Below are 23,457 nucleotides of genomic sequence, written 5' to 3' on the forward strand. Positions count from 1 at the left end.
CCCTGTCCCCCGTGAGGTTAATCTTTTAAAGGAAATTACCAGGGTAAGTCCTGGGGTCCCCACACCCCCTTTGTTCAGATGGCTGCCTGTCCTCTGTGGTGCCAAGTGATTGATGCTCATTAGGGCTATTCTCCAAGGGATTACCAGGTGCTAACATGTGGAACCATTGCTGGGGATTTTAAGGCACTCTTATCTCTGCTTGGAATCCATTTTTTTTTTCTTTTTTTTTTAAGATTTTATTTATTTATGTGACAGAGAGACAGCCAGCGAGAGAGGGAACACAGCAGGGGAGTGGGAGAGGAAGAAGCAGGCTCCCAGCGGAGGAGCCTGATGTGGGACTCGATCCCAGAACGGCAGGATCACGCCCTGAGCCGAAGGCAGATGCTTAACGACTGCGCTACCCAGGCGCCCCTGCTTGGAATCCATATTATGTGTTAATTTTTTAAAAACCCCATGCATGATTCTGATATCCAGCCAAGGTAGAGAATCACTAAAATAAAGAAGACTGAGACTTAGTGGTTATTAAGACTCTCCTGTACAAGCTGGGAAGCTGTGAGCTGACTCTGATTCCCCAGCGTGCAGCAGACTCGCCCAGGCGGTCTGCTTATCCTACAGATTCTCAAGTCTTGCTGATTCAGTAGGTCTGGGAGTGGAGGAGTGGGGAGGAATCCCAAATCCTAGTGAGATGCCAGGGGAAGGGTCCCATAGGGAGGGTACGGACAAAGTGGGTGGAAGGCTGCCTGTACAGTCAGCGTAAGCAGGAAGTTGTGCGAGGCAAGGGAAGTATCTTAGGTAGTAGTTGTTATCATAAGGCGGAAACGTAGTGCAGCTCTCAAAATTAAATCTCAAGTCTCTTGTCAAATAATACATTCCCTCTGTGGATATCAGGGAATATTTTCAGATGGGAGAAAATGTATGTCCAAAATAGGAATCCCAATAGCAGAACCCTCCATGGGAGGGAGGTGAACCCCTGGGAATTCAGGCTGGGGAGACAGCTGCTGCCAGTGGTCAGCAGGGAAAGGCTGGGGCTCTGATCACCTCCTGGCTCTTTTCTGTCACTGGACTGCCCTCTGTCCACTTCCACCCATGGGTATATCAGATAGATGACCACATGAGCACAGGGAAAAATATCCTCCCCATCAGGAAAGCGTTCTCATGTGCTGCCACCACCACTGGTTTCATTTCCAGGGATATCAGGCTGAGCAAGCCTGAATGAGGTCAATGGGGGCTCTCTCTGGAATTTTTGAGAAGTTGTAGAAGGCACATGCCTGGTCACACCTTGAGTTCTTTATGTGAAACCTTTCGTTCTGACAGTTGACATCACGTTTGCCCCCCTGGCTCACTGCGCATGGTTTCGGTTTTTGTAGCAGTGCTCATTGTGAGAGGTGAAAGAATATTTCCATCTGGTCCCGAATAATCAGCAAGGAAAGCCTATCCAGCCAGGAAGTAGGTAACTGTGGAATCAAACCACGCTCAAATGCTACTGCCTCCAGAGCCCACACCTCAGGAGTCACTCCCACTTCTCTGTATCCTGGCAGTGACCCTAACATGTCTCCTGACCCCCGGAGAACCCTGTGATAAAGAACTCAAGTCATGGGACAGAAGCCTCTGAGGTATCACCATTTCCAATACAATGTCAGAAGGCTACCAGAAGGAGTCCTTTGCTCACGTGGTCATGCTTTCAAACCTCTGACCACTTCCCAAGGAAGGTTGGGCTAATATTTGGGGGCTGAAACAGTAGCCTTCCTGAAGCAATGGTGAGAAATTACTGGAAAGTTATGTGATTGTCTGAGTTGAACCAATTTGTCAAAGATCATTTTCCTTTTCACTCATCACCTTCCCCACATCCCATGAGAGAGTCCCCAGAGCACAATAATCCTTTCCAGAGACACAATCTAGAGACACCGAAGAAAAGGAACAAAAGTGAGGCTAATTTTGACTTTTCTGGGACCAAAGAAAAGAAAAGCAGGCAGGCAGGTCAGGTCCAGCTCAAGGAGGCCGGGGTAGGCCTCGTATTATAGTGCCAGGGTGTCTGCTCCCATCACTAGGGGGTTTGGAGAACAATGCGGGTGGGGGAGGGGGAAATGGGAGCAGAGTCTTGGCCCTGGCTGCAGTGACCAAAGCCTTGTCCAGGTTCTGAAGAGTTCTCTAAAATGACAGTCTATGGCTTCAGACTTGATTTTTTTAAAAAACTGTAAGCTCCATACCACTCCTCCCCAACTAAATTATTAGCGAATTAAGATTCAGGGATTTTTTACAGATCCAGCAGTGGTTCGTGCTCATCAGGGCTCTGTGAAGCCCTTAAGTTGTAGGGTACTGTTGGTACGCATCAGCACTTTTTTCTGGGGCAAGGTCCTTGGCTGTCCTCTGATTCTCAAAGGCATCTGCCATTCAAAACTGCGCACCTCCAGGAGGAGTGTCCGTCCCCCACACTCCAGTCCCCTCCAGGCAGAGCTTCTGTCTCTGATGACGGTGCTGGTCAAATTTCAGTGTGCAGTAGTTAGCTGGCCATCATGTTAAAATATAGATTCTGATTCAGTAGGTCTGGGTGGGGCTCAAGGGTTTGTATTTCTAACAAGCTCAAGTTGATGAGGAGGCTGCCGTTTCTGGGACCACACTCTCAAGTGGCAAAGCTTGATGACAAGCTGTAATTATCTCACCCCAAGCCTGGCTCATGGCCACAGCCTCTCAAGTCGTCTCTAGACCACTCTCCCTATGGCCACTGGAGTGATCTCAGTGCACAGTTCTGATCTTGTTCTTCCCCCTCCTCTCCCTCCTGTGGCTCCCCTCCCTGGCCTCTGTGTTCAATAAAGTCACCTCAGAATCCATAAACAAAACATTGCATGATTTGTCTTCGTCCTGTCTTTTCTCCCAGTGTGCCTGTCACTCTATGAGCAATTAATTCCGTTCATGCTGGACTACGTGAGAGCAAGGACTGAGGGGTGGGGGAAGGGTGTGAGTCAGACCAATGTCTGTTCCTGCTGCTTCCGACTTTGTGACCATCTGAAGTCCAGTTTTTTCATAGCAGAATGGAAATAAAAATAGCTACCTCATGGAGTTACCATGAGGAGCAAATGAGATCCTGTATGTAAAGCATTTAGCACGGTGCCCACACTTAGCCACTTCTCAGTAAGCAGTGGCTGTTGGGACTTAATCATAAAATGCTCTGGAGTTTCCATTTGTCACATGATTTCCTGGTTGGCTTGTTCTCCTAGTTCCCCTTCTCTGCCTCCTCACATGTCGCCCCCCCCTCAAATCCTTCCTGACCCCCACACCCCTCAATCACCATGCAGTCTTTCGCCTCAGTTGTAACACTGGGTGATTTCTTTCTATACTCTGCCTACAGCAATGCCCAACGTGGTTTGCATATATTGATAATTGTCACTAGAAAAGTTAAATGAATCCGATTTGTGTTATTTCTTTCTGTTGTGTATGTGTTATACATACCTGTAATACCTAATTTTTAGCTACAATGAATATATATATGTATTATATAATTGGAGAGATTTGTTTGGTTATTTCTTTTTTTCCTCCAACTAATTTAATCCTCAGTAACGTCTATTACTTCTGCCCTGACAAGTTGCAGATCTCAGGAGAGTATGGGATTAGCATGGGCATTACCTTATATTGAAATCAATTCACTCAACAAATATATATGGGCATCTTCCATGTACCAGGCACAATGAATGACCATAGCGAAGATCATCACATTTGCTTGGCAGCAACACAGTGTGTAGCTTTCCTTATGGAGGCATTGGCTCTTCACTTCTGCCACCCAGGAGAGGACAGGGTCTATGCTGAGGCCTCCTTCAGTAAGCCTCATTGCACGCCCTCAGGGAGCCCATAAATACCAGGAATGTTCTGCTGTAGACCTAGGCAAGGATCCCTTGGAGCTATTTCTCAACTCCAAAGTGGTTAGGGCAGAACATTCTACTTCTCTGAGAAATCCATGCTTTTTAGTATTTGTACTCCTATCCAAGCCTTAATTCCCTAATGATAAAGACCCCCCACCCAAGCAGTCTGTACAGCTTACAAAGATCCTTCATGTACATTAAATGAGACTCATCTTTGTCACAACCCTGAGAAGTAGACACAGCGGGGTTCTAGATCCCTATTTTTAAGATGAGGTGCCAAAAGCTCAGAGGAATTAAGGGATAGACCCAAGGTCTTATAGCAAGTCAATCAAACACTCAAAACTCGAATCCAGACCTGCTGACGGTAGGTCCAGCAATTCTTTCTGTTGTGATTGAATCTTGGGTCTCTGAGCCAGAAAAAGATGAAGCAGCATAGCAAAACCACCGCTCTGCTATTTGCTTTCAATGCATTTCCTGAAATGGGGGAGCGGACCAGTGAGGGAGACAGCTGTGGGAGATGTGGGGCTGGAGGGAGGGTGGCCCTTCCACGTCAGCAGGAGAGGAGGCTTGAATGGAGAAGATGAACTTAGTCTGATTCCTGGCCTTTCTCCTTGGCTCTGAACTCATGGAATTCGATGGGCTTCACGGAACTTCCTGCTCTGCTGGTAAAGGAAATGGCCTTGACCATGTGGGCCTAGGCAGGGAGGCAACCAATAGGCATCCCTCTCAGAAGGCAAGTGAGCTGAAGTGGGAGCAGATTTTCTTGTTGTATGTGACTTTCTGTGGCTACTTCCCATCAGTTGTCCCTTCTAGCAAAGCTAAAATTTAAATTAGGGCTCTCGTAGTTGATAGCAGCTTACTAGTAGCACCTGTGATTAGTGAGATCGCCAAGGGGAAGGTGACTCTCAGCAAGTCAGTCAGCGTGCAGTCCAACTGCCCTCCCGCTGTGGAAGTGTCTCTCCAATGCTGCTTTGGGATCTGGGGTGATTTTTATTGAGGAAATCCAAGAGGTTCCGTAGATGGGAGAGAGAGAGATTCCATAAGTCACTTCTAGATGCTTTTCAGGGATTGGGGTTCACAAGCTTTGAGGTCCAATTCCAACCGTGCTGCTGACTACCAGAGTGCTTGGGCCAGTGCCTGGACCTGAGCCTCTCTGCTGAGAGCTGTAAATAATGATGGGTTAAATGATTTCAGCTTTGAATGCACATTTGAATCGACCTGGGGGGCTTTCTAAACTATACCTAGGCAGGGGCCCTGCCCTCAGATCCTTACTCAATGGTCTGGGTGAGGCAGGGGACTGATCCTTGTTACAGGGTCCCCCAGGTGATCAGTTGTATAGTAAAGGTGAAGAAATGGGATGGGTTAATCTCTGAGCTCTCCTGAAGACCTGGGGGAGAACTCAGGTGTTTGTCTGGTCCATAGTCCACAATGCACCATGTGGCCATTCCAGCCTTTAAACTCAAGGTCATGAAATCCAGAGCAGAAAGCACGGTACAGACAGCCACTGTCCAAGTCCCTTATTTTGAACTGGCAGGCCCCCTGGGGAGCAGTGTGTTCCAGGCACATAGTAAGGTAGAGCAAGCAGCTGTCTAGGCATTCTGCTCCCAAGCCTGTGGCCCTGTCTTAATGCCACACAGCTCTGAAGGAAGCCATGGGAATTACTGGAGGACAAAACAACGCTTTTGTCCAGTTTCCCTTATAAGCCTTTCACCTAATGGTGTTTTGGAGTTCGGTGAATATTTACTCATTCCTTCTGCACTTAGTAACTACATGTCCAAGCTCCAGAGAAGCAGATTATTCTTATCCACAGATGAAGAAACTACAGGTGGAAAGATTGACACTTTTCCTGGTCACACAGCATGATAACACAAGCTGTGTAGTGGAAACCGAAGTCCTTGTTTTCCTGGAGGAAAATCCCTCTCTTCCCACCTTGACTTAGCTGTTCAGAAGCAGCAGCTCTTAGCGGCAGTGAGCTCCGCTAAGAGAGGCACTCCTGTCTGAGGTGCTCCTGCCCTGGAAGAAGAAAGTGCGCATTCTAGGCAACACTTCTCTAGCGGGGCGGCTGTGCCTTTGGCACCTCAATATCTCTCCCATGCTTACCAAGCCCTTTCGCATCCTGTCCACTGGTTTACCCTGCCCTTCTGTTCAGGACCAACTGTCTAGGCTGTCCTGAGCCATGTCAGTCCATCTGGAAAGGCAAAATGGCAGGGAAGCTCCCACCAGGGACGGAGGAGGCGATGAGAAGGAAACATGCTGGGCTTTCGGGTGTCCTGGGGGTCAGCAGAATAGCTGCAGAGGTGCTGCGGCAGGAAAGCGTAGTGGGCCAACGTGGAAGCTCCGGCTGGCTCCTGCTGCGTGTTGCATGTCACAGCACATCCATATTTCTGGCGGTTTACAAGAGTGAAAAGACTGTTTTCATGCAAATCTGCTATGTCAATGTAGATTTCTATTTAGGTTTGCTCAGTGGAGAATGATTTTTGAAGCTGTGCTGTTGTTTCACTCCTCCTTCCCACTCAGCTCTAAATTCATTAGCAGCCACAGAAAATGTGCCTCCAGAAACTGTGGCCCAGAGACATGTGTCAGGCAAAGAGTTTGTCCAGCCCAGCAAAGCAGCTTGGTGTGGCTTTGCTTTGAAGATTCCAGCTGATGCGTCCCTTTTGGGAAATTATAATCATCTATGGAAGGTTATTGGATTGGGCTGATGAAAAATCCGATAGACCAAGAACAGCATCTATAGACCCCATGGCTGGAATAGCCAAGACAGTGAACCACCTCAGTTAGGCTTGGGCCTCTAACAGTTGCCTGCCCTTTAGCATCCTGTCGGTAGTGCTCTGATCTGGCTCTCACTGACCTCTTGTCATGCCAGGTGTGACAGCCAGCCTCCAAGGTGGCCCCCAATGATCCGCATCTCTTGGTATCCACACCTTTGTATCGTCCCTGCACACAACAAAGAGGGCTGATCCATGTGACCAACAGGATATTGCAAACTGATGGTGTGTGGATTCCCAGGCAAAATCATTAACAAGAATTGCAGCTTCCACCTTGGCCCCTTGAATTACTTGCTCTGGGAAGCCAGACACCCTGTTGTGAGGACATTCAAGCAACACGGTAGAGATCATGTCAGGAGGAACCAACTTCATGCTAGAACTTGCCAGGCACATGAATGAACCATGTCCAGAAACATCCTCCAGGCTCAGTTAAGCCTCCAGATGATTCTGGCTCCTCAGCATTTGAGTCTCAGCTGAGGCCTCGGACATCATGGAACAGAGATAAACACACTGTCCGCACTGTGACTTGTGTGCATTCCTGACCCACAAAAATAATGGGCTAAGTCTTTATTGTTGTTTTCTGCCAGTAAGTTGTAGGGGTGAATTGTAATGCAGCAATAGATGACTCTAGCCTAATCGTGTATGGATATGAGCCATCATAAAGTTGTATCTGCAAAACACATCCCACTTTATAAAGTAATCATTCAAAGGTGAAGTTTCTACACCTACTTTCTAAATTGTATTCATGTAGTCAAATATTCATAATAGAGATAGGTTCTCCATTTATAAGTACCAAGAAAGGCTTAAATGCACCTTGCTAATGGAGGGGAAATGCGAAGTACACTAAAAGAGCCCTTGCTTGAAGAAGCAGTCAACAGTCTTACTCCTCTCACCGAACCTGTCCTTACCCCTGGGAATCTGACTTGAGTTTCTGCCACTCCTTTGGAATCAACCTCTCCTCAATCATCAGGGGCCTTCTCATCTGTAACTCCAGGTGCACAAGTTCTAACTCTCCTGTAGCTTCTTGATTTACACCTCTGTTGACTTCCCTGATACCAACCTACCTTTGCTCCTCTATGGTCCACATACTGCTTTCTCTATTTTACTGGCAAATCTTTCCCCCTAAGTTCCTTTTCATTCTGGCCTTCTCTCAAGAATAAGCCTTTTTTTCTTCCAGACTAAAGAGAAATGGGCAGCTTTGTGAAACAGTGAGCTTCTTGTCCCTCTAGGCATTAGTAGTTAGAGGGTGGCCGTCTAGCAGGGATGGTGTGGGAGGGATTCCAGCTGTGGTCTATAAAGCAGTAATCAACATTATCAATCTGTAAATTTTGAAAGGCTTAGGTACCAAGTTACCTTTAAGAGTATCTGAACCAGGACAGTTATAATCCCAGAATTCAGACTCATCATAGAGAGTCAGAGCTGGTTAGGATCTTTGAAATAATCTGCATGGTCTCATTCAAACTAAAATTTCAAGTCTCCGTAGAGATGACTCCCATTATTTTCTCATGACTAGATGTATTTTCCAAGAACTAGTCCTAAGTTCCCTCCAGGAACCTATACTTCTGCCCCTGGGTGTATCCCATGCCTGTCAAACTCAGGCTAGGTAAATCAGATGCACTGTCTTCTTCCCCAAACCTATTAATCCTCTTACTTAGCTCAAGCACACTGTCCTCTGGCTGAGTTGTCTTGTCTCTTTCCCCTGTCCTCCAAGTCTGTATTTTATCAGTTGCTAAGACTTATTCATTCTTTCTTCTTAATATCTCTCTCATTCTTTCCCTCTGTTTTAGTCAGAGTTCTCCAGAGAAACAGAACTGATAATATGTGTGTGTGTATGTGTGTGTGTTTATATACTTACTATATATGTGTACATATATGCTATATGTGTGTACATATACACTGTGTGTGTGTGTATGATTTATTGTAAGGATTTGGCTCATACTATTATTGAGACTGGCAAGTCCCAAGATCTGCAAGCTGGAGACCCAGGAGAGTTAATAGTTTAGTTGCAGTCAGAACCAGCAGAGCTGATGGTGTAGTTTCCATTCAAAGGCTGGCAGGCTCGGGGCGCCTGGCTGGCTCAGTTGGTAGAGCATGTGACTCTTGATCTTGGGATTATGAGTTCGAGTTCTGTGTTGGGTGTAGAGATTACTTAAAAATAAGTAAATAAATTTAAAAAAATACAAAGGCTGGCAGGCTTAATACTCAGGAAGAGCCAATGTTTCAGTTTGAGTCTAAAGGCAGGAAAAGACTAATGTCTTAGCTCAAGGCAGTCAGAGTCCAGAGGAGTTCTCTCTTACTCTTGGGAGGGTCAGCCTTTTTGTTCCATTTAGTCCTTAAACTGATTGGACGTGGCCCACCCACTTTAGGGCAGGTAATCTGCTCTAGGTAGTCTACTGATTGTTAATCTCATCCAAAAACATCTTCACAGAGGCACCCAGAATAATGTGCACCCCATGGTTCCCGAAACCAAGTTGATACATAAAATTAACAAACACATCCTCCTACATGGCCATCACCATGGCCTCTGCCCTGGTTTGGGCCTGTATTAATTTGCTACCCCTACCAGCATTCTTAGTTTCTCAACCTATAACTAGATTCAAGTCCCAGCAGGCCCCAAGTGAGATACAAAGTGTGACTATGAGGAGATATACTACACTCCAAAAAAACTATTTTTCTAATTTATATATAGAGAAATCCGGGGAGTATGTGTAGACTGGGTCATAAAAGGATAGGATCATGGTGGATGAAATATATGGATGGAATATAAAATTGGATCAGGTGGAATTTATTGGTATGGGCCCATTCAGCAGAGACTCCAAATTCAGTGTTTGAGATTGAGGGGTTAGAAGTCTTTAACAGTTTGGTTGACTAAACTATGGACCCAAATGTAGCCTACACAAAAGGAAGTTAAATGCCAGAACTGCTTTGGTATATTGTAGAGGAAGGTATCCAAAAGCTTAGGGAGATTGGTGGGCTAATCATGTAAGGCCTGTTCACCAACTCTGAGCAGGTCAAGAGGGCACACCTTTCATCACCACTGTGAGAAATTTGTGAGGGGAGCCTCAGCATCTTTGAAGAGTTCTGTGGTCACTCTTTTCTGTAGGTCAGACATTACAGTAGGAACTGCAGCCATCAAACTGGGATCCCTGATGCAGTAGGGATAGTGGGATTCCAGAGTGGCAGGACGAGAGGGATGTGGTTACCATAATTGGACAACTGAGCCAAAGCGATAATCACAGTAGTCTGACTCATAGAGACCTATGACAGCTGACTAGTAGATCATGGTCCCTTTGGGGAAGACTGAGAGAAAGATTAACAGTATAAAATTTTGACAGTATAGCAAGGTCCTTCCTCAAAGGGATCTAGATTCCACTTCATTCAAGAGGTTCTTGGTCTGTAAATTGGCTCACGTCTGGGAATTGATTGAAGGGCCATTATGACTGTTTTGGTGATCTAAGGTATATTACTGTTCATTCAACCTAAACTCTTACGCTTATACAAAGGTAAGAGTTCATGTTAATCCATGAGCTGTGGTCAGTGGTTTGGCTGGATGGTCAGAGACTTGAAAGGTACATTGTTGGAAAGCTGGTGACAAGGAAGTCTGGGGAAGAGGTAAATGTACAGACCTCTCTGGGCAAAAGATATGAAGATATTTGTCTTCCATATTAATGCTCACCAGAGGGTAACCTCACCATTCAGTCAGTCAGTCAATAATTCACTCACTCACTCATCATGAAGGCATGATCCCATGGGAGTTAGGAGCAGCCATATTCCTCACTGTCAAAATCCACCTGTAACTTTTGACTCTCCCAAAACTTAACTCATTACAGCCTGTTGTTGACTAGAAGCCTTCACAATAACATAAGCAGTTGATTAACACATGTTTTGTATGGTATATGTATTAAATGCTGTATTCTTACAATCAAATAAGCTAGAAAACAAATGTTATTAAGGAAATCATAAGAAACAAAAAATACATTTACAGTACTGTACTATAAAAAAATCCATATGTAAGTGGATCTATGCAGCTCAAACTAGCGTTGTTCATGGCCAACTCTGTATATTCTTTGCTGAGGTGTCTGGTCAGGTCTTTGGCTCTTTTTTTTTTTTTTTTTAAGATTTTATTTATTTATGTGACAGAGAGACAGCCAGCGAGAGAGGGAACACAAGCAGGGGGAGTGGGAGAGGAAGAAGCAGGCTCCTAGCGGAGGAGCCTGATGTGGGACTCGATCCCCGAACGCCGGGATCACGCCCTGAGCCGAAGGCAGACGCTTAACGACTGCGCTACCCATGCGCCCCTGGCTCATTTTTATATCAGATTTGTTTTCTTACTGTTGAGTTTTAAGAGTTCTTCGTATATTTGGTTAATAGTCTTTTATCATATATCTTTTGCAAATATTTTCTACTAGTCTATGGCTTGTCTTCTCACTCTTTTGACAGTGCCTTTTGCAGAGCAGGAGTTTCTGATTTTAATGGAGTCTAGCTTATCAATTGTTTCTTTTATGGATCGTGCTTTTGGTATGTATCTAAAATGTCATCACCATACCCAAGATCATGTAGATTTTTCTCCTAAGTTATCTTCTAGGAGTTTTGTAGTTTTATATTTTATAGTTAATTCTGTGACCCTTTTTGAGTTAATTTTGTGAGAAGTGTCTAAGATTCATTTTTTGCACATGAACATTCAGTAGTTCCCACACCATTTGTTGAAGAGACTGTCTTCATGCTGTTGCATTGCCTTTGCTTCTTTATCAAAGATCAGTGACTCTATTAAGATGGGTGTATTTCTAGGCTCTCTGTTCCGTTCTATTCTATTTGTCTATTGTCCCGCCAAAATCACACTGTCTTGATTACTGTAGCTTTGTAATAAGTCTTGAAGTTGAGTAGTATGTATCTTCTGTTTTTCTCCTCAATATTATTTTAGCTATTCTGGGAATTTAGCCTCACCATATAAACTTCAGAATCACTTGGTCACTATCTACAAAATAACTTGTTTGGATTTTTGGGGGGATTGCATTGAATCTATAGATCAGGTTGGGAAGAATATATACTGTCATGTCATCTGGAAACAAACACAGCTTTATTTTCCTTCCCAATTTGTTTATCTTTTATTTCCTTTTCTTGTCTTATTGCATTAGATAACACTTTCAGTACCATGTTGAAAAGGAGTGGTGAGGAGACAATCTTGCCTTATTCCTGATCCTAGTGGGCAAGTGTCTAGTTTCTCACCTTTGAGTATGATGTTAGCTGTAGGTTTTTTCTAGATACTCTTTATCAAGTTTAGGAAGTTCCTTTTATTTCTAGTTTACCAAGAGCAGCATAAATGGTGTCGGATTTTGTCAAATGTTTTTTCTACATATATTTATAGGGTCACGTGATTTTTCTTATTTAGCCTGTTGATGTGATTGATTATATTAATTGATTTTTTTTCATGTTGAACTAGCCTTGCATTCTTGGGATAAATCCCACTTGGTCTTGGCATATATTTATACGTTGTTGGCTTTGATGTGCTAATAGTTTTGAGGATTTTTGTCTCTGTGTTCATGAGAAATACTGGTCTCTCGTTGTTTCTTTAAAAATATTTTATTTATTTGAGAGAGAGACAGAGAGAGCACAAGCAGAGGGAGGGCAGAGAGGGAGAGGGACAGGCAGACTCCCTGCTAAGCAGGGAGCCCAGCGTGGGGCTGGATCCCAGGACTCTGATATCATGACCTGAGCTGAAGATGGATGCTTAACCTACTGAACCACCCAGGTGCCCCTCTAGTTTTCTTTTCCTGTAATATCTTTGTCTGGTTTTGGTATTAGGGTAGTGCTGGCCTCATAGAATGAGTTAAGAAATATTCTTTCTGTTTCTGTCCTCTGAAAGAAGATTGTAAAGAATTGGTATAATTTCTTCCATGATTATTTGGTGAACCCATGTGGGCCTGGTGCTTTCTGTTTTGAAAGGTTATTAGTTATTAATTCCATTAGATATAGGCTTGTTCTCCAGTGTATTTTTCATTTCAGATATTGTAGTTTTCATCTCGAGAAGTTTGATTTGTCCTTTTTATATCTTAACTTTTTGAATATATAAAATGTAGACATAATAACTGTTCTAATGTTTTCCTGTGCTAATTCTAATAACTCAGTTCTAGGTTGCTTTTGATTGGTTGTTGTCTTCATTATGAGTATGTTTTCCTGCTTCTTTGCATCCTTGGTAATCTTTGATTAGATGTCAAACATTGTGAATTTTACCTTGTTGGTTGCTTGGTATCTTTGTATTCTTATAAATTTTTCTGAGCTTTTGGGGTAGAGTTAAATTACTTTGGGGTTTTGCTTTTATAATTTATTAGGTTGTATCTGGAACAGTGCTCAGTTTAGGACTAATCATTATTCCCCACTGTGGAGGTAAGATCACCCTGAAAACTCTGCCCAATGCCCTGTGTGTTATGAATTTTTCAAGTTTGATTGGTGGGAACAGGCACTATTTCCAGCCTGTGTGAGCACAAGGCACTGTTTCTTGTTACCCATTTTGATGATTCTGTCCTTAGCCTCAGGTTATTTCCTCAAATAGGTACACAGTGCTGTGCTGTGTATTAGAAGGAGAGACCCTGTAGATCTCCAGGTTTTCGCTCTTGAACAGCTCTCCACTCTCTGATATTCCCTCCTACGAACTCTAGTTGCTCTGGACCTTCAGCTCCATCTTCTTAACTCAGGGAATCTACCAGGCTCTACCTCAATACTCCTACCTTGTGCTACTGCCTGGAAACTGACAAGGCAGTAGGCTTGGGCAGTTCATAGGGCTCGCTTCATTTGTTTACCATCTGTCAAGAATCACTGTTTTTCATTGCCTGATGTCCAGAGTCATAAAACCCATTGTTTTTTTGTATTTTGTCTGTTTGCTTGGTTGGTTGGTTGATTTATCTATTTATTTCGTTGTCTAAGGTAAGAAAGCTTTTGTACTTGGATTCTTACAGCAAAACCTTTTTTTTTTTTTTTAAAGATTTTATTTATTTATTTAACAGAGATAGAGACAGCCAGCGAGAGAGGGAACACAGCAGGGAGAGTGGGAGAGGAAGAAGCAGGCTCACAGTGGAGGAGCCTGATGTGGGGCTCGATCCCATAACGCTGGGATCACGCCCTGAGCCGAAGGCAGACGCTTAACCGCTGTGCCACCCAGGCGCCCCTACAGCAAAACCTTTTTATATGTTACCAGTGGTCATTGCCATTTGAGAGGCTATATGTTTACGTGAGCTGTGGAATAAACTCCAATCAGCCAGCAGGAATTTTTGAGGCTATTCTAGGGGTGCTAAACTGATTTCCTGACTTTCTTGTTTCTGGGAATTCCTTGAATTATTTGGGTCTAGAAGCTAATTCTAAATAATGATTTTATGAAATTCCTAACCATGTTATGATTTTATTCTCAGAATTAAAAAAAAGAAAGAGCAGCAACGTTACGCTGAAGAGCAGAGGATACTAAGAATGAACTTTCATGAAGAGCTATATTCAGGGGAGAAGATGAGTGACATATTAGCCCAGCTAAAACTTGAGGAACTAAAAGGAGCCAGAGAAAAACAACAGCAGAGAGAAAAGGAATGCCAAAGGTATTTTGAAAAATTCTGCATATAGTCCTGGCTCTAGAGGAATAGCACTATATTTCCCCCAGTGCTGTTTCCCAGTACAAAAAGGAAGAGTCAAGGCACGGAGATGTGAAATAGTGTAAATGTTTAAAGTTGGGGGGCACCTGGGTGGCTCAGTTGTTAAGCGTCTGCCTTCAGCTCAGGGCGTGATCCCGGAGTCCTGGGATCGAGCCCTGCATTGGGCTCCTCTGCTGGGAGCCTGCTTCTTCCTCTCCCACTCCCCCTGCTTGTGTTCCCTCTCTCGCTGGCTCTCTCTCTCTCTGTCAAATAAATAAAATAAAGTCTTTTTAAAAAAATAAATGGTTAAAGTTGGTAGTCAAATAAGGACTCGTGCTCTTTCTCTTCCTAGTGGTTCACTTAACCTGACCATACTGTGTCTTTATAGATATATAGAAGCTCTGCGAGCCCGGATCCAGGAGAAAATGCGGCTGTATAATATTACTTTACCTCCACTCTGCTGCTGTGGTACTGATTTTTGGGATGCTCATCCTGATACCTGTGCCAACAATTGTATTTTCTATAAAAACCATAGAGGTAAGCTTCTTAAAGAAATGGTTGGGGTCTGGTAGCAATTCAAACAAACAAACAATAAATGTAGTGATTATAGTAAGTTAGCATTTATTGGGTATTTACTATATATAACCCCTTTACAAAACAACTCTGAGACAATACAAATAATTATAGTGAGTTATAATCCTTTTTGAGATCTGCTATTTCCTTGTCTCCATTAATGCTGGGGAAGTATTTCTACTCCACTGTAGGGAGACTTGGCTTCCAGGTCCTCCTATAAATGAAGAAAGTAGAGCTTGTGTTTTATGGCCATCTAAGTTAGGCCTCTATCCAACTGAATTCCCTATTATCCGAATACTTTAGTGTTACTTAACATAGACTTATTGCCATCTGTATGCACATTAGACTGCCAGTTCTGCCAGGTGACACTGAGGAAAGTGAGGACCGGTATAAACTCTATCTTCAGGAATCCCAGCTAGAGAAAACAGAGTCCTTCTTGTTGTCACTAATGTTCCTGTTTCCTGGCCAGCCTTAAATATATTGACGTGTGTAGTGTAGAGATTAGGTAGGCTTCATGCACACACCAAAAATACTGCCACTATTTGTATTCCTACTGCCTTATCCGTGTGATACGAGTTTCTCATCCATTCTGTGAGTTAAATTTTAAAAACACAAATCTTATCATGCCATTCCTCTATTCTAAAACCTTGAGGGTTCACCATTACAGTACAAAATGTATGCCATATTTGGCATACTTTCTCTCTGGCCCCAGGTGACACTCCAGCCTTATCAAACTTGCTATTTCCAGTACCTGTCACTTTTTTTAATACCTTTTGCACCACGAATTTTTCTGCCTAGAAAGCCTTCTTTCCTTTACTCTTATTAATCCTTTAAGACCATCTTTAATGTTACTACTTCTGGAAATCTTTTCCTAAATGTTTTTTTTCATTCATTCTGAACTTCATTCTGTGATGATATTTTGTATATGCCTCTGGTTTGAAAGTGTTAACACTGCAATTTAATTATTTTTGTGTCTGTTCTCTTCATTATCTTTCCTGTCCTCATGGAGTGCTTGGGATGTACTAAGTACTCAATATTTATTCAATGAATAGGCTAAGTTAATACCTAGGAGACTTGTAGGGAAGCAGTACTAATGGGAAGGAGGTTGGGAGAGTGAGTAGTTTAGAATCTGACTTCACTCCTCACTGTGCAAACCTTTATTTGCAGCATATACCCGGGCACTACGTTCGGTCATCAATTCCTGCGATATCCCTGAGGGGACGTCAACTGTTCGAGTCGCCATGCATAATTTGGCTTCTGCACATAGACGGACTTTGAAGAATCTGTAATGAGAATCTGAATCCAATTGTTAGTATTTCAGTCTTCACTTAAAATCAACCCTGAGAGATTATTTAGGAAAAGCTGTTAAAATGTATAAGATGTATAATCTGGAAAGAAGGAGGGTCCCACGTGACAACCATCGCTCTAATTAGATCATAACCATTGTTTCAGTCTCTGCTTGGGAATGAAATTGAAAGTTGACCTCCAGGCTTGTGTTTTTGCTGTGAACTGTATAGAGTCTGTTGCTTTAAAACCAGTAAGAGTTTTTTTACTTAGCTCTGCTCTGATCAGAAGAGATCATGAGAAATCTTTGAGATTATCTCATTTATTGTCTTTCTAAAAGTGTATCTTTGAATCTTGACAAGATTGCAGATATCTAGGTAAAGCCGAAAAGAAGATGATGAAATGAGTTTCTGAGTGTCAGTGGCCATCTCTATTGCTGATAGCTTTTCCAGTTGTGTATAACAATTAGAGGTGAGAAGAATTTGAATTTGATGCACATTTTTTTCCTCAAGATTTTTCTCTCCTGGTTTTTTAACTTATTACCTCTTTCCCCGTTCAGTGACATTGGACTTAAGACTTTTTAATTTTATAATTTTGTATTGCAAAAGTAAGGTGAATAAAACCTCTGTCTTTTGAGCATCTTCTTTGTGAAATCATTGTGATGGCATTTCAAAAAGTGAATCTGAAGTCAAAGTGAGTCCTGCCTATATATCCCTACCTTTTAAAAATCTGGTGAATGGCATAGCTACAAAGCAGATGAAATAAAAATTGCTATAGTTAGTATTAGTATGAATGTTATTTCTTCAGAGTATTCCCTGACACAAAATATGAAAAAGTTTAGTATTGAATTGGAGATCCTGAGAATTCCTTTTTCTTACTTTTCTCTAATGGATCAGTGCTGAAGAAGCACTTTGGTTACGTCTCAAAAAACTTCTAAACATCTAGGCAGGTCATCAAAAATAAAAGCCAAAATTACGTGTATGACAAAATTGACTGGTTATTTAACCAGATTAATAATCTAGTTCAGTCAAAATCTTTAAGTAATTATATCCATGATTCAGCCTTTAGGAGTTGTATTTTTTAATGATTTATTGAGATATAATTTTTATAGCATATGATTAACCCATTTGAAGTGTACAATTCAGTGGTTTTTAGTATACTTCTAGGATTGTGCAACTATCACCACTATCAAATTTTAGAATAATTTTGTCATTCTAAGGAGATGCCCCCATAATCCAACAATTCCACTTCTGCGTATGTTTCTAAAATAATTGGAAGCAGAATCTCGAACTGATCTTTGCATACCATGTTCATGACAACATTATTCACAATAGCCGAGAAGTGGAAGCAACCCAGGGTCTGTCAACAGATGAATGTATAAACAAAATGTGGTGTGTATATAAATATGCAGTGGAATATTATTCAGCCTTAAGAAGGAAAGAAATGCTATCACATGCTATAGTATGGATGAGCACTAAGATCAGTATGCTGAGCGAAGCAAAGTCACAAAAAGACAAATTCAGTATGATGCCACTTACATGAGAACCTAGAGTGGTCAAATTCACAGAGACAGAAAGTAGAATAGTCATTCCCAGGGTCTGGGGGGAGGAGGAAATGGGAAGTTGTTTAATGCGTAGAGTTTCAGTTTTGCAATATGAAGAAGTTCTGGAGATTTATTTTACAATAATGCGAATCTACTTAATATTACTGAACTGTACACTTAAAAACAATTATAATGGTAAATTTTAGTTTATGTGGCTTTTTTTAACCACAATTTTTAAGAAGAAAAATTCCATACCTGTTCCATACGATACACTTCCTATTCCCTCCTCACTCAGCTTTAAGCAATCACTTTCTGTCTCTGTAGATTTGTCTATTCTGGCCTTTCATATAAATGGGATCATACAATATATAGCTTTTTGTGATTAGAATTTTGTTTAATATAATGTTTTTAAGATTTTTCCATGTTGTAGCATGGATCAATACTTCATTGGCTTTTTGTTACCCAGTAATACTTCACTATATGGATACCACATTTTATTTACTCAGTTGATGAACATTTGGGCTGTTTCTACTAATTGGCTATTATGAATAATGCTGCTATGAACATTTATTGACAAATTTTTCTGTGGACATATGTTTTCATTTCTCTTGGGCATGTACCTAGGAGTGAATATGCTGGGTCATATGGTAGCTCCACGTTGAACCTTTTGAGGAACAGAAAATTGTTTTCCAAAGTGGCTGCACCATTTTATATTCCTACTGATGGTGTATAAGGGTTCAGATTTCTTCGCATTCACCAACTTGTGTCCTTATCTGTCTCTTTGATTATGGCCATCCCCCTGGGTGTGAAGTGGTATCTCACTGTGGTTTTAATTTGCATTTTCCTGATAGCTAATATTGTTGAGCATCCTTTTATATCCTTATCAGCCATTTGTATATCTTATTTGGAGAGCTATCTTTTCAGATCTTTGCCCATTTTGTAATTGGGTTATTTATCTTTTGATTATTGAGTTAAGAGTGTTAGTATATTCTACAAACAGGCCCCTTATCAGACATATGATTAGCAAAGATTTTCTCCCATTCTGGAGATTGTGTTTTCACGTTTTTTTATTTCCTTTGTAGCACAGAAGTTTTTAATTTTGATGAACTTCAGTTCATCTATTTTTTCTTTAACCATTACGTAATCCACCACCTAATCCTAATCCTAATCCACTCCTATGTGTTCTTCTAAGAGTTTTACAGTTTAGCTCTTAGATTTAGGTCTGCGATATATTTTGAGTTCATTTTTGTGCATGGTGTTAGACAGGGGTCCAGCTTTATTCTTTTGCATGAGGATATCCTGTTGTCCCAACACCATTTGTTCAAAAAACTATTATTTGCCCTATTGAATTGATGTGACACTCTTGTCAAAAATTAGTGGACCATTGATGTAGGGGTTTACTTCTGAACTCTCATTTCTGTTCTGTTAATCTATGTTTATCATTACATCGGTACAATCTGTCTTTTTTTTAAAAGATTTTATTTGTTCATTTGTCAGAGAGAGAGAGCACAAGCAGGGGGAGCAACAGGCAGAGGGAGAAGCAGACTCCCCACTGAGCAGGGAGCCTGAGGTGGGACTCAATCCCAGGACCCTGGGATCATGACCTGAGCCTGAGGTAGACGTTTAACTGGCTGAGCCACCCAGGCGTCCCCAGTCTGTCTTGATTAATGTAGCTTTGTAATAAGATACGAAGTCGGGAAGTATGAGTCCTCCAACTTTGTTCTTCTTTTTCAAGATTGTTTTGTTATTCTGAGACCCTTGCATTTTTCATATGAATTTTAGGATTATCTCCTGCAAAAAAGCTAGCTGAGATTTTTTTAGGGATTGCATTGAAACTACAGATCAATTTGGGAGCTATTCCCTTGTGATTTGTGAACATGGGATATCTTTACATTCATTTGAGTCTGATTTCTTTCAACAATGTTCTGTAGTTTTCAGAGCATAAAATTTGTACTTATTTTGTTAAATTTATTCCGAAGTATCTTATTTTTTTTATGCTGTTTTAAATAGAATTGTTTTGGTTCATTTTATGTTCAGCTTGTTCATGGCATGTGTATAGAAATGTAATTGGGTTTTGTATATTGATCTTGTATTCTGCAACCTTCCTGAACTCTTTTTTTTTTACTTCTAATGGTTTTTTTAGGGGGTTTCTTGGGATTTTTTATATATAAGATCTTCTCATTTGCAAATAGATACAGTTTTTTCTCTCCAATCTGAATGCCTTTTTCTTGTCTAATTGCCGTGGGTAGAAGATCCAATATCGTGTTGAACAAGAATGATGAGTGACACTCTTGTCTTGTTTCTGATATTAGGATAAAAGCATTTGGTTTTTCATCATTATGTATGATGTTAGCTATGGGTTTTTAAAAAAAATAAAGGCTTTTTTTTTTTTTTTTAAAGAGAGATTGAGAGCACACGAATGGGGGAAGGGTGGTGGTGAGGAATGAGGGTCACCAGGAAGGGGGGGGGATCTTAAGCAGGCTCCGCGCCCAGCACAGAGCCTGACACGGGACTTGATCTCACAACCCTGAGATCATGCCCTGAGCTGAAATCAAGAGTTGGATGCTTTCCCCACTGAGCCACCCAGGCGCCCCAATACAGGCTTTTTTTTTTTTTTAATGTTTTTTTATTACATTATGTTAGTCACCATACAGTGCATCCCTGGTTTCTGATGCAAGGTTCGATGATTCATTAGTTGCGTATAACACCCAGTGCACCATGCAATATGTGCCCTCCTTACTACCCATCACCAGTCTATCCCATTCCTCCACCCCCCTCCCCTCTGAAGCCCTCAGTTCTAATACAGGCTTTTAATAAAGGGCTCCTGAATGCCCTTTATTAGTTTGGGGAAGTTACCTTCTGTTACTAGTTTGTTGAGTGTTTTTATCATGAAAAGGTGTTTAGTTTTGTGAAATGTTTTTTGCATCTATTAGGATTATTGTGTGGTTTTTGTCTTTTTTTCCTATTTAATAAGATGTATTACATTAATTGATTTTCAGGTGTCAGGCCAACCTTTTACTTCTAGGATAAGTTGTATTGGTTCTTATTTGTTTGGTCTCGTACAAGTTTTTTGCTTGTTCTGTTTTTTTAGTTTGTTTATCTGAGATGGGAGAATTGACTTATCTGACATTAAGTGAATAGTGAAATGATGATGGGATTAAATCTAACATAGGATTAAGCAGCTTTCAAGTCTTCTTCCTCTAAGTTCAGTCTATGAGCATAAGTCTCACCTGAGTAGGAGTATGTTTTTACATTGTAATTTGGTCATATGTAAACAGTGTTAAGGATTTATTTTTGTGGGGTTAGAGAATGCTGGGATAGCTAGCAGCTACCAAGGAAGAGGCCTGAGTCTCATGACCCTTACTGATGCTAGTGTGGTGAATCCTGTTTGAAATGATGGATACACTTTGGAAAGAAGCCTGGAATCTAAGAGTTTGCCTGAATTTACAAGTTTGTGAAATCACAGTTGGGAGGACAAGTTCTGTACGTTTTCTAAATGAGCAGGGACCTGTAAAAATGAAGAGGACTGAATGTAAGGAGTGAGCCTAGTTGAGATAGATTTTTATTTCTGAGGGGAAAAAACAATTTGATTTGGACCAACTATTTCAAATAGGATAGATGGCAGGCATTTCAAGTAAAAAAACGGAATAAGAATGCAGACTTTCCTAGATAATTATTTCTTTATTCTCCTCAAACTTCCTCTAGGTTTTCCTGCGTATTCACCAGTTGGTGACAGTGCTTTCTCTATCACTGAAAAGACAAGCAATCCCAAGCTCCTACCATCATATCTACCCACCTACCTGTGTGTCTTAATTCTTGTTGATGTGAATAAACTATGTATTGTATCTTAGGTCTGCTCTAACTTGTGGCTAGATCCAGTTCCCTTCCATCTACTCAAAGACATTGCCTCAGCATCTCTTCCCCTTGTCTTCTGCGTCATAATTTCCTCCTGACTACTAGAGTCTTCCTACCAATATATATAGCTGCTGTAATTTCCTCCATCTTTAAAACGCTGCCTTCTCCTTCACCTACCACCAACCTTCTCTGCTTCTCTTTATGACAGAACTCCTTGAGTTGTCTGTACCTCCTCCTCCTGTCCTCACATTCTCTCTTGAATGCATTCTACTAAGACTGTTTGCCTTTACCTTTCCAATGAAAGTGCCTTTTTCAGAGTCACAAATGACTTCCGCATTGCCAAATCCCATGGTCATTCATTCTCAGACTTCCTCTTCACTTATCAACAGAACTAAACACAATTGATCCCCCATTTTTTTTTTTTGAAGTATCTTATCAGCTGGCATCTACAACACCAAAGCTTTTGATTTTTCTTTCAACTCAACTGGCCATTGCTTCTTAGTTTCTTCTACTATGTTTTTCTCATCTCCAGTTTTTCAGTATTAGGGTGTCCCAGGGCTCAGTCCCTGGACTTCTTTTCCATCTACACTTGCTCTTTTGGTGATCTCTTTTTGTCTGGTGGTTTTAAATGTTCTCTATAAACGCCCACATTTATATCTCTGGTCCAGACCTCTCCCTGAAACCAAATTGTTATAACCCTGACTGCCTACTTGACATTTCCACATTGTTGGTTTCCCTCAAATTTGCTCTTTCTACACACTTTCCCATATCAATTAATAGTAGTCCCATCTATTTATTGAGGCCAAGAAATTTGAAATATCACTGACTTCTATCTCTCTCTCTTCCATCCTACATGACTTCCTCAGCAAATTGTGTCAACTCTACCTTCAAAATATATCTCCAATTCACGTTACTTACACTGCCAGATGCCTGGTCCAAACCACCAGCATCTCTCTCGTGGATTATTGTAAGAGTTTCCTAAGTAATTTGTCTGCTTATATATATTTTTTAAAGATTTTATTTATTTATTTGAGAGAGAGAGCAAGCATAAGTGTGGTGAGGGTAAGGGGGAGGGGGAGGGGCAGAGGCAGAGGGAGAAGCAGACTGCCCGCTGAGCAGGGAGCACCACTCAGGGCTTCAGTACCAGGACCCCAGGGTCATGACCTTAGCTGAAGCCAGACACTTAACTGGCTGAGCCACCCAGGTGCCCCGTCTGCTTGTATTTTGTATACTTTCTCCATACCTAAACCAAACTTAAGACATCCAAACACCAACCTTCGGTTTCCCCTCTCTAGGCACACATGCACACACTCCCAAAAAACAAAGATCTGTTCCTTCAGCCTTCTCCATCTCAGCAAATGACCACGCCATCCTTGTAGGAGTACTGGCCAAAAAAAGGATAGTCAACCTTCACTCTTGTCTTTCTTATGCAACGCACAACCACTTCTTGTTGGCTCTACCTCGAAAAATGTATTCAAAATACAACTACTTTTCAGTACCCACTGCATCCCAGTCATCATCATTCCTGAATTGTGGCAGTCTTCTACGTGGTTTTCTTGTTTCTCTATTTGCCCCCTTACAGACTGTTAGTACCACAACCAGAGCAGTCCTTTCAGAAAAAGTAAGATCATTCCACTCCTCTGCTCAAAGTCCCCTTTGGCTATTCAGGAAAAGCCAGAGTCCTTGTAATGTCATACGAGGCCCCATAAAGTCAGGGCCCCATCCAAGGTCCTAATCACTTCTGAGGCTCTATCTCCTGCTGCCCTTTGTTCTTGCTCATTCTGCTCAGCCTTGTATTCTTTGGGACAATCCAGGGACACTTTTGCTTCGGGGCTTTTTAATTTGCTGTTTGCTCTGCCTGGGGACACTTCTCCCTCAGATCATATTTGGCTAACTTCCTTAACCTCCTTTAAGTCTTTATTCAAGTGTGTCTTATTAAAGGGCCTTCCTGGACCATCTTATTTTAA

At 41.7% G+C, this 23,457-nt stretch overlaps 1 protein-coding gene across 14 annotated transcripts in view; it reads left to right on the forward strand.

Moving 5' to 3' along the window:
- The window catches only part of CCDC15 (coiled-coil domain containing 15), an 84,491-nt gene that overhangs the window by 55,034 nt on the left and 6,000 nt on the right, over positions 1-23,457 (forward strand). For 9 of the 14 annotated variants that reach the window (XM_057316646.1, XM_057316650.1, XM_057316652.1 and 6 more), the window contains 3 exons: positions 14,026-14,202; positions 14,624-14,772; positions 15,976-16,731. In XM_057316646.1, the coding sequence (XP_057172629.1) occupies positions 14,026-14,202; positions 14,624-14,772; positions 15,976-16,097 (448 nt within the window). In that variant the 3' untranslated portion in view covers positions 16,098-16,731. Of the gene's footprint in view, positions 1-11,062; positions 11,127-14,025; positions 14,203-14,623; positions 14,773-15,975; positions 16,732-23,457 lie in introns of those variants that run through there. The other 5 variants (XM_057316654.1, XM_057316657.1, XM_057316655.1 and 2 more) reach the window with 3 other exon arrangements.

The sequence above is a fragment of the Ursus arctos genome, unplaced genomic scaffold (genome assembly GCF_023065955.2).
Source record: "Ursus arctos isolate Adak ecotype North America unplaced genomic scaffold, UrsArc2.0 scaffold_22, whole genome shotgun sequence".
Classification (NCBI taxonomy): domain Eukaryota; kingdom Metazoa; phylum Chordata; class Mammalia; order Carnivora; family Ursidae; genus Ursus; species Ursus arctos.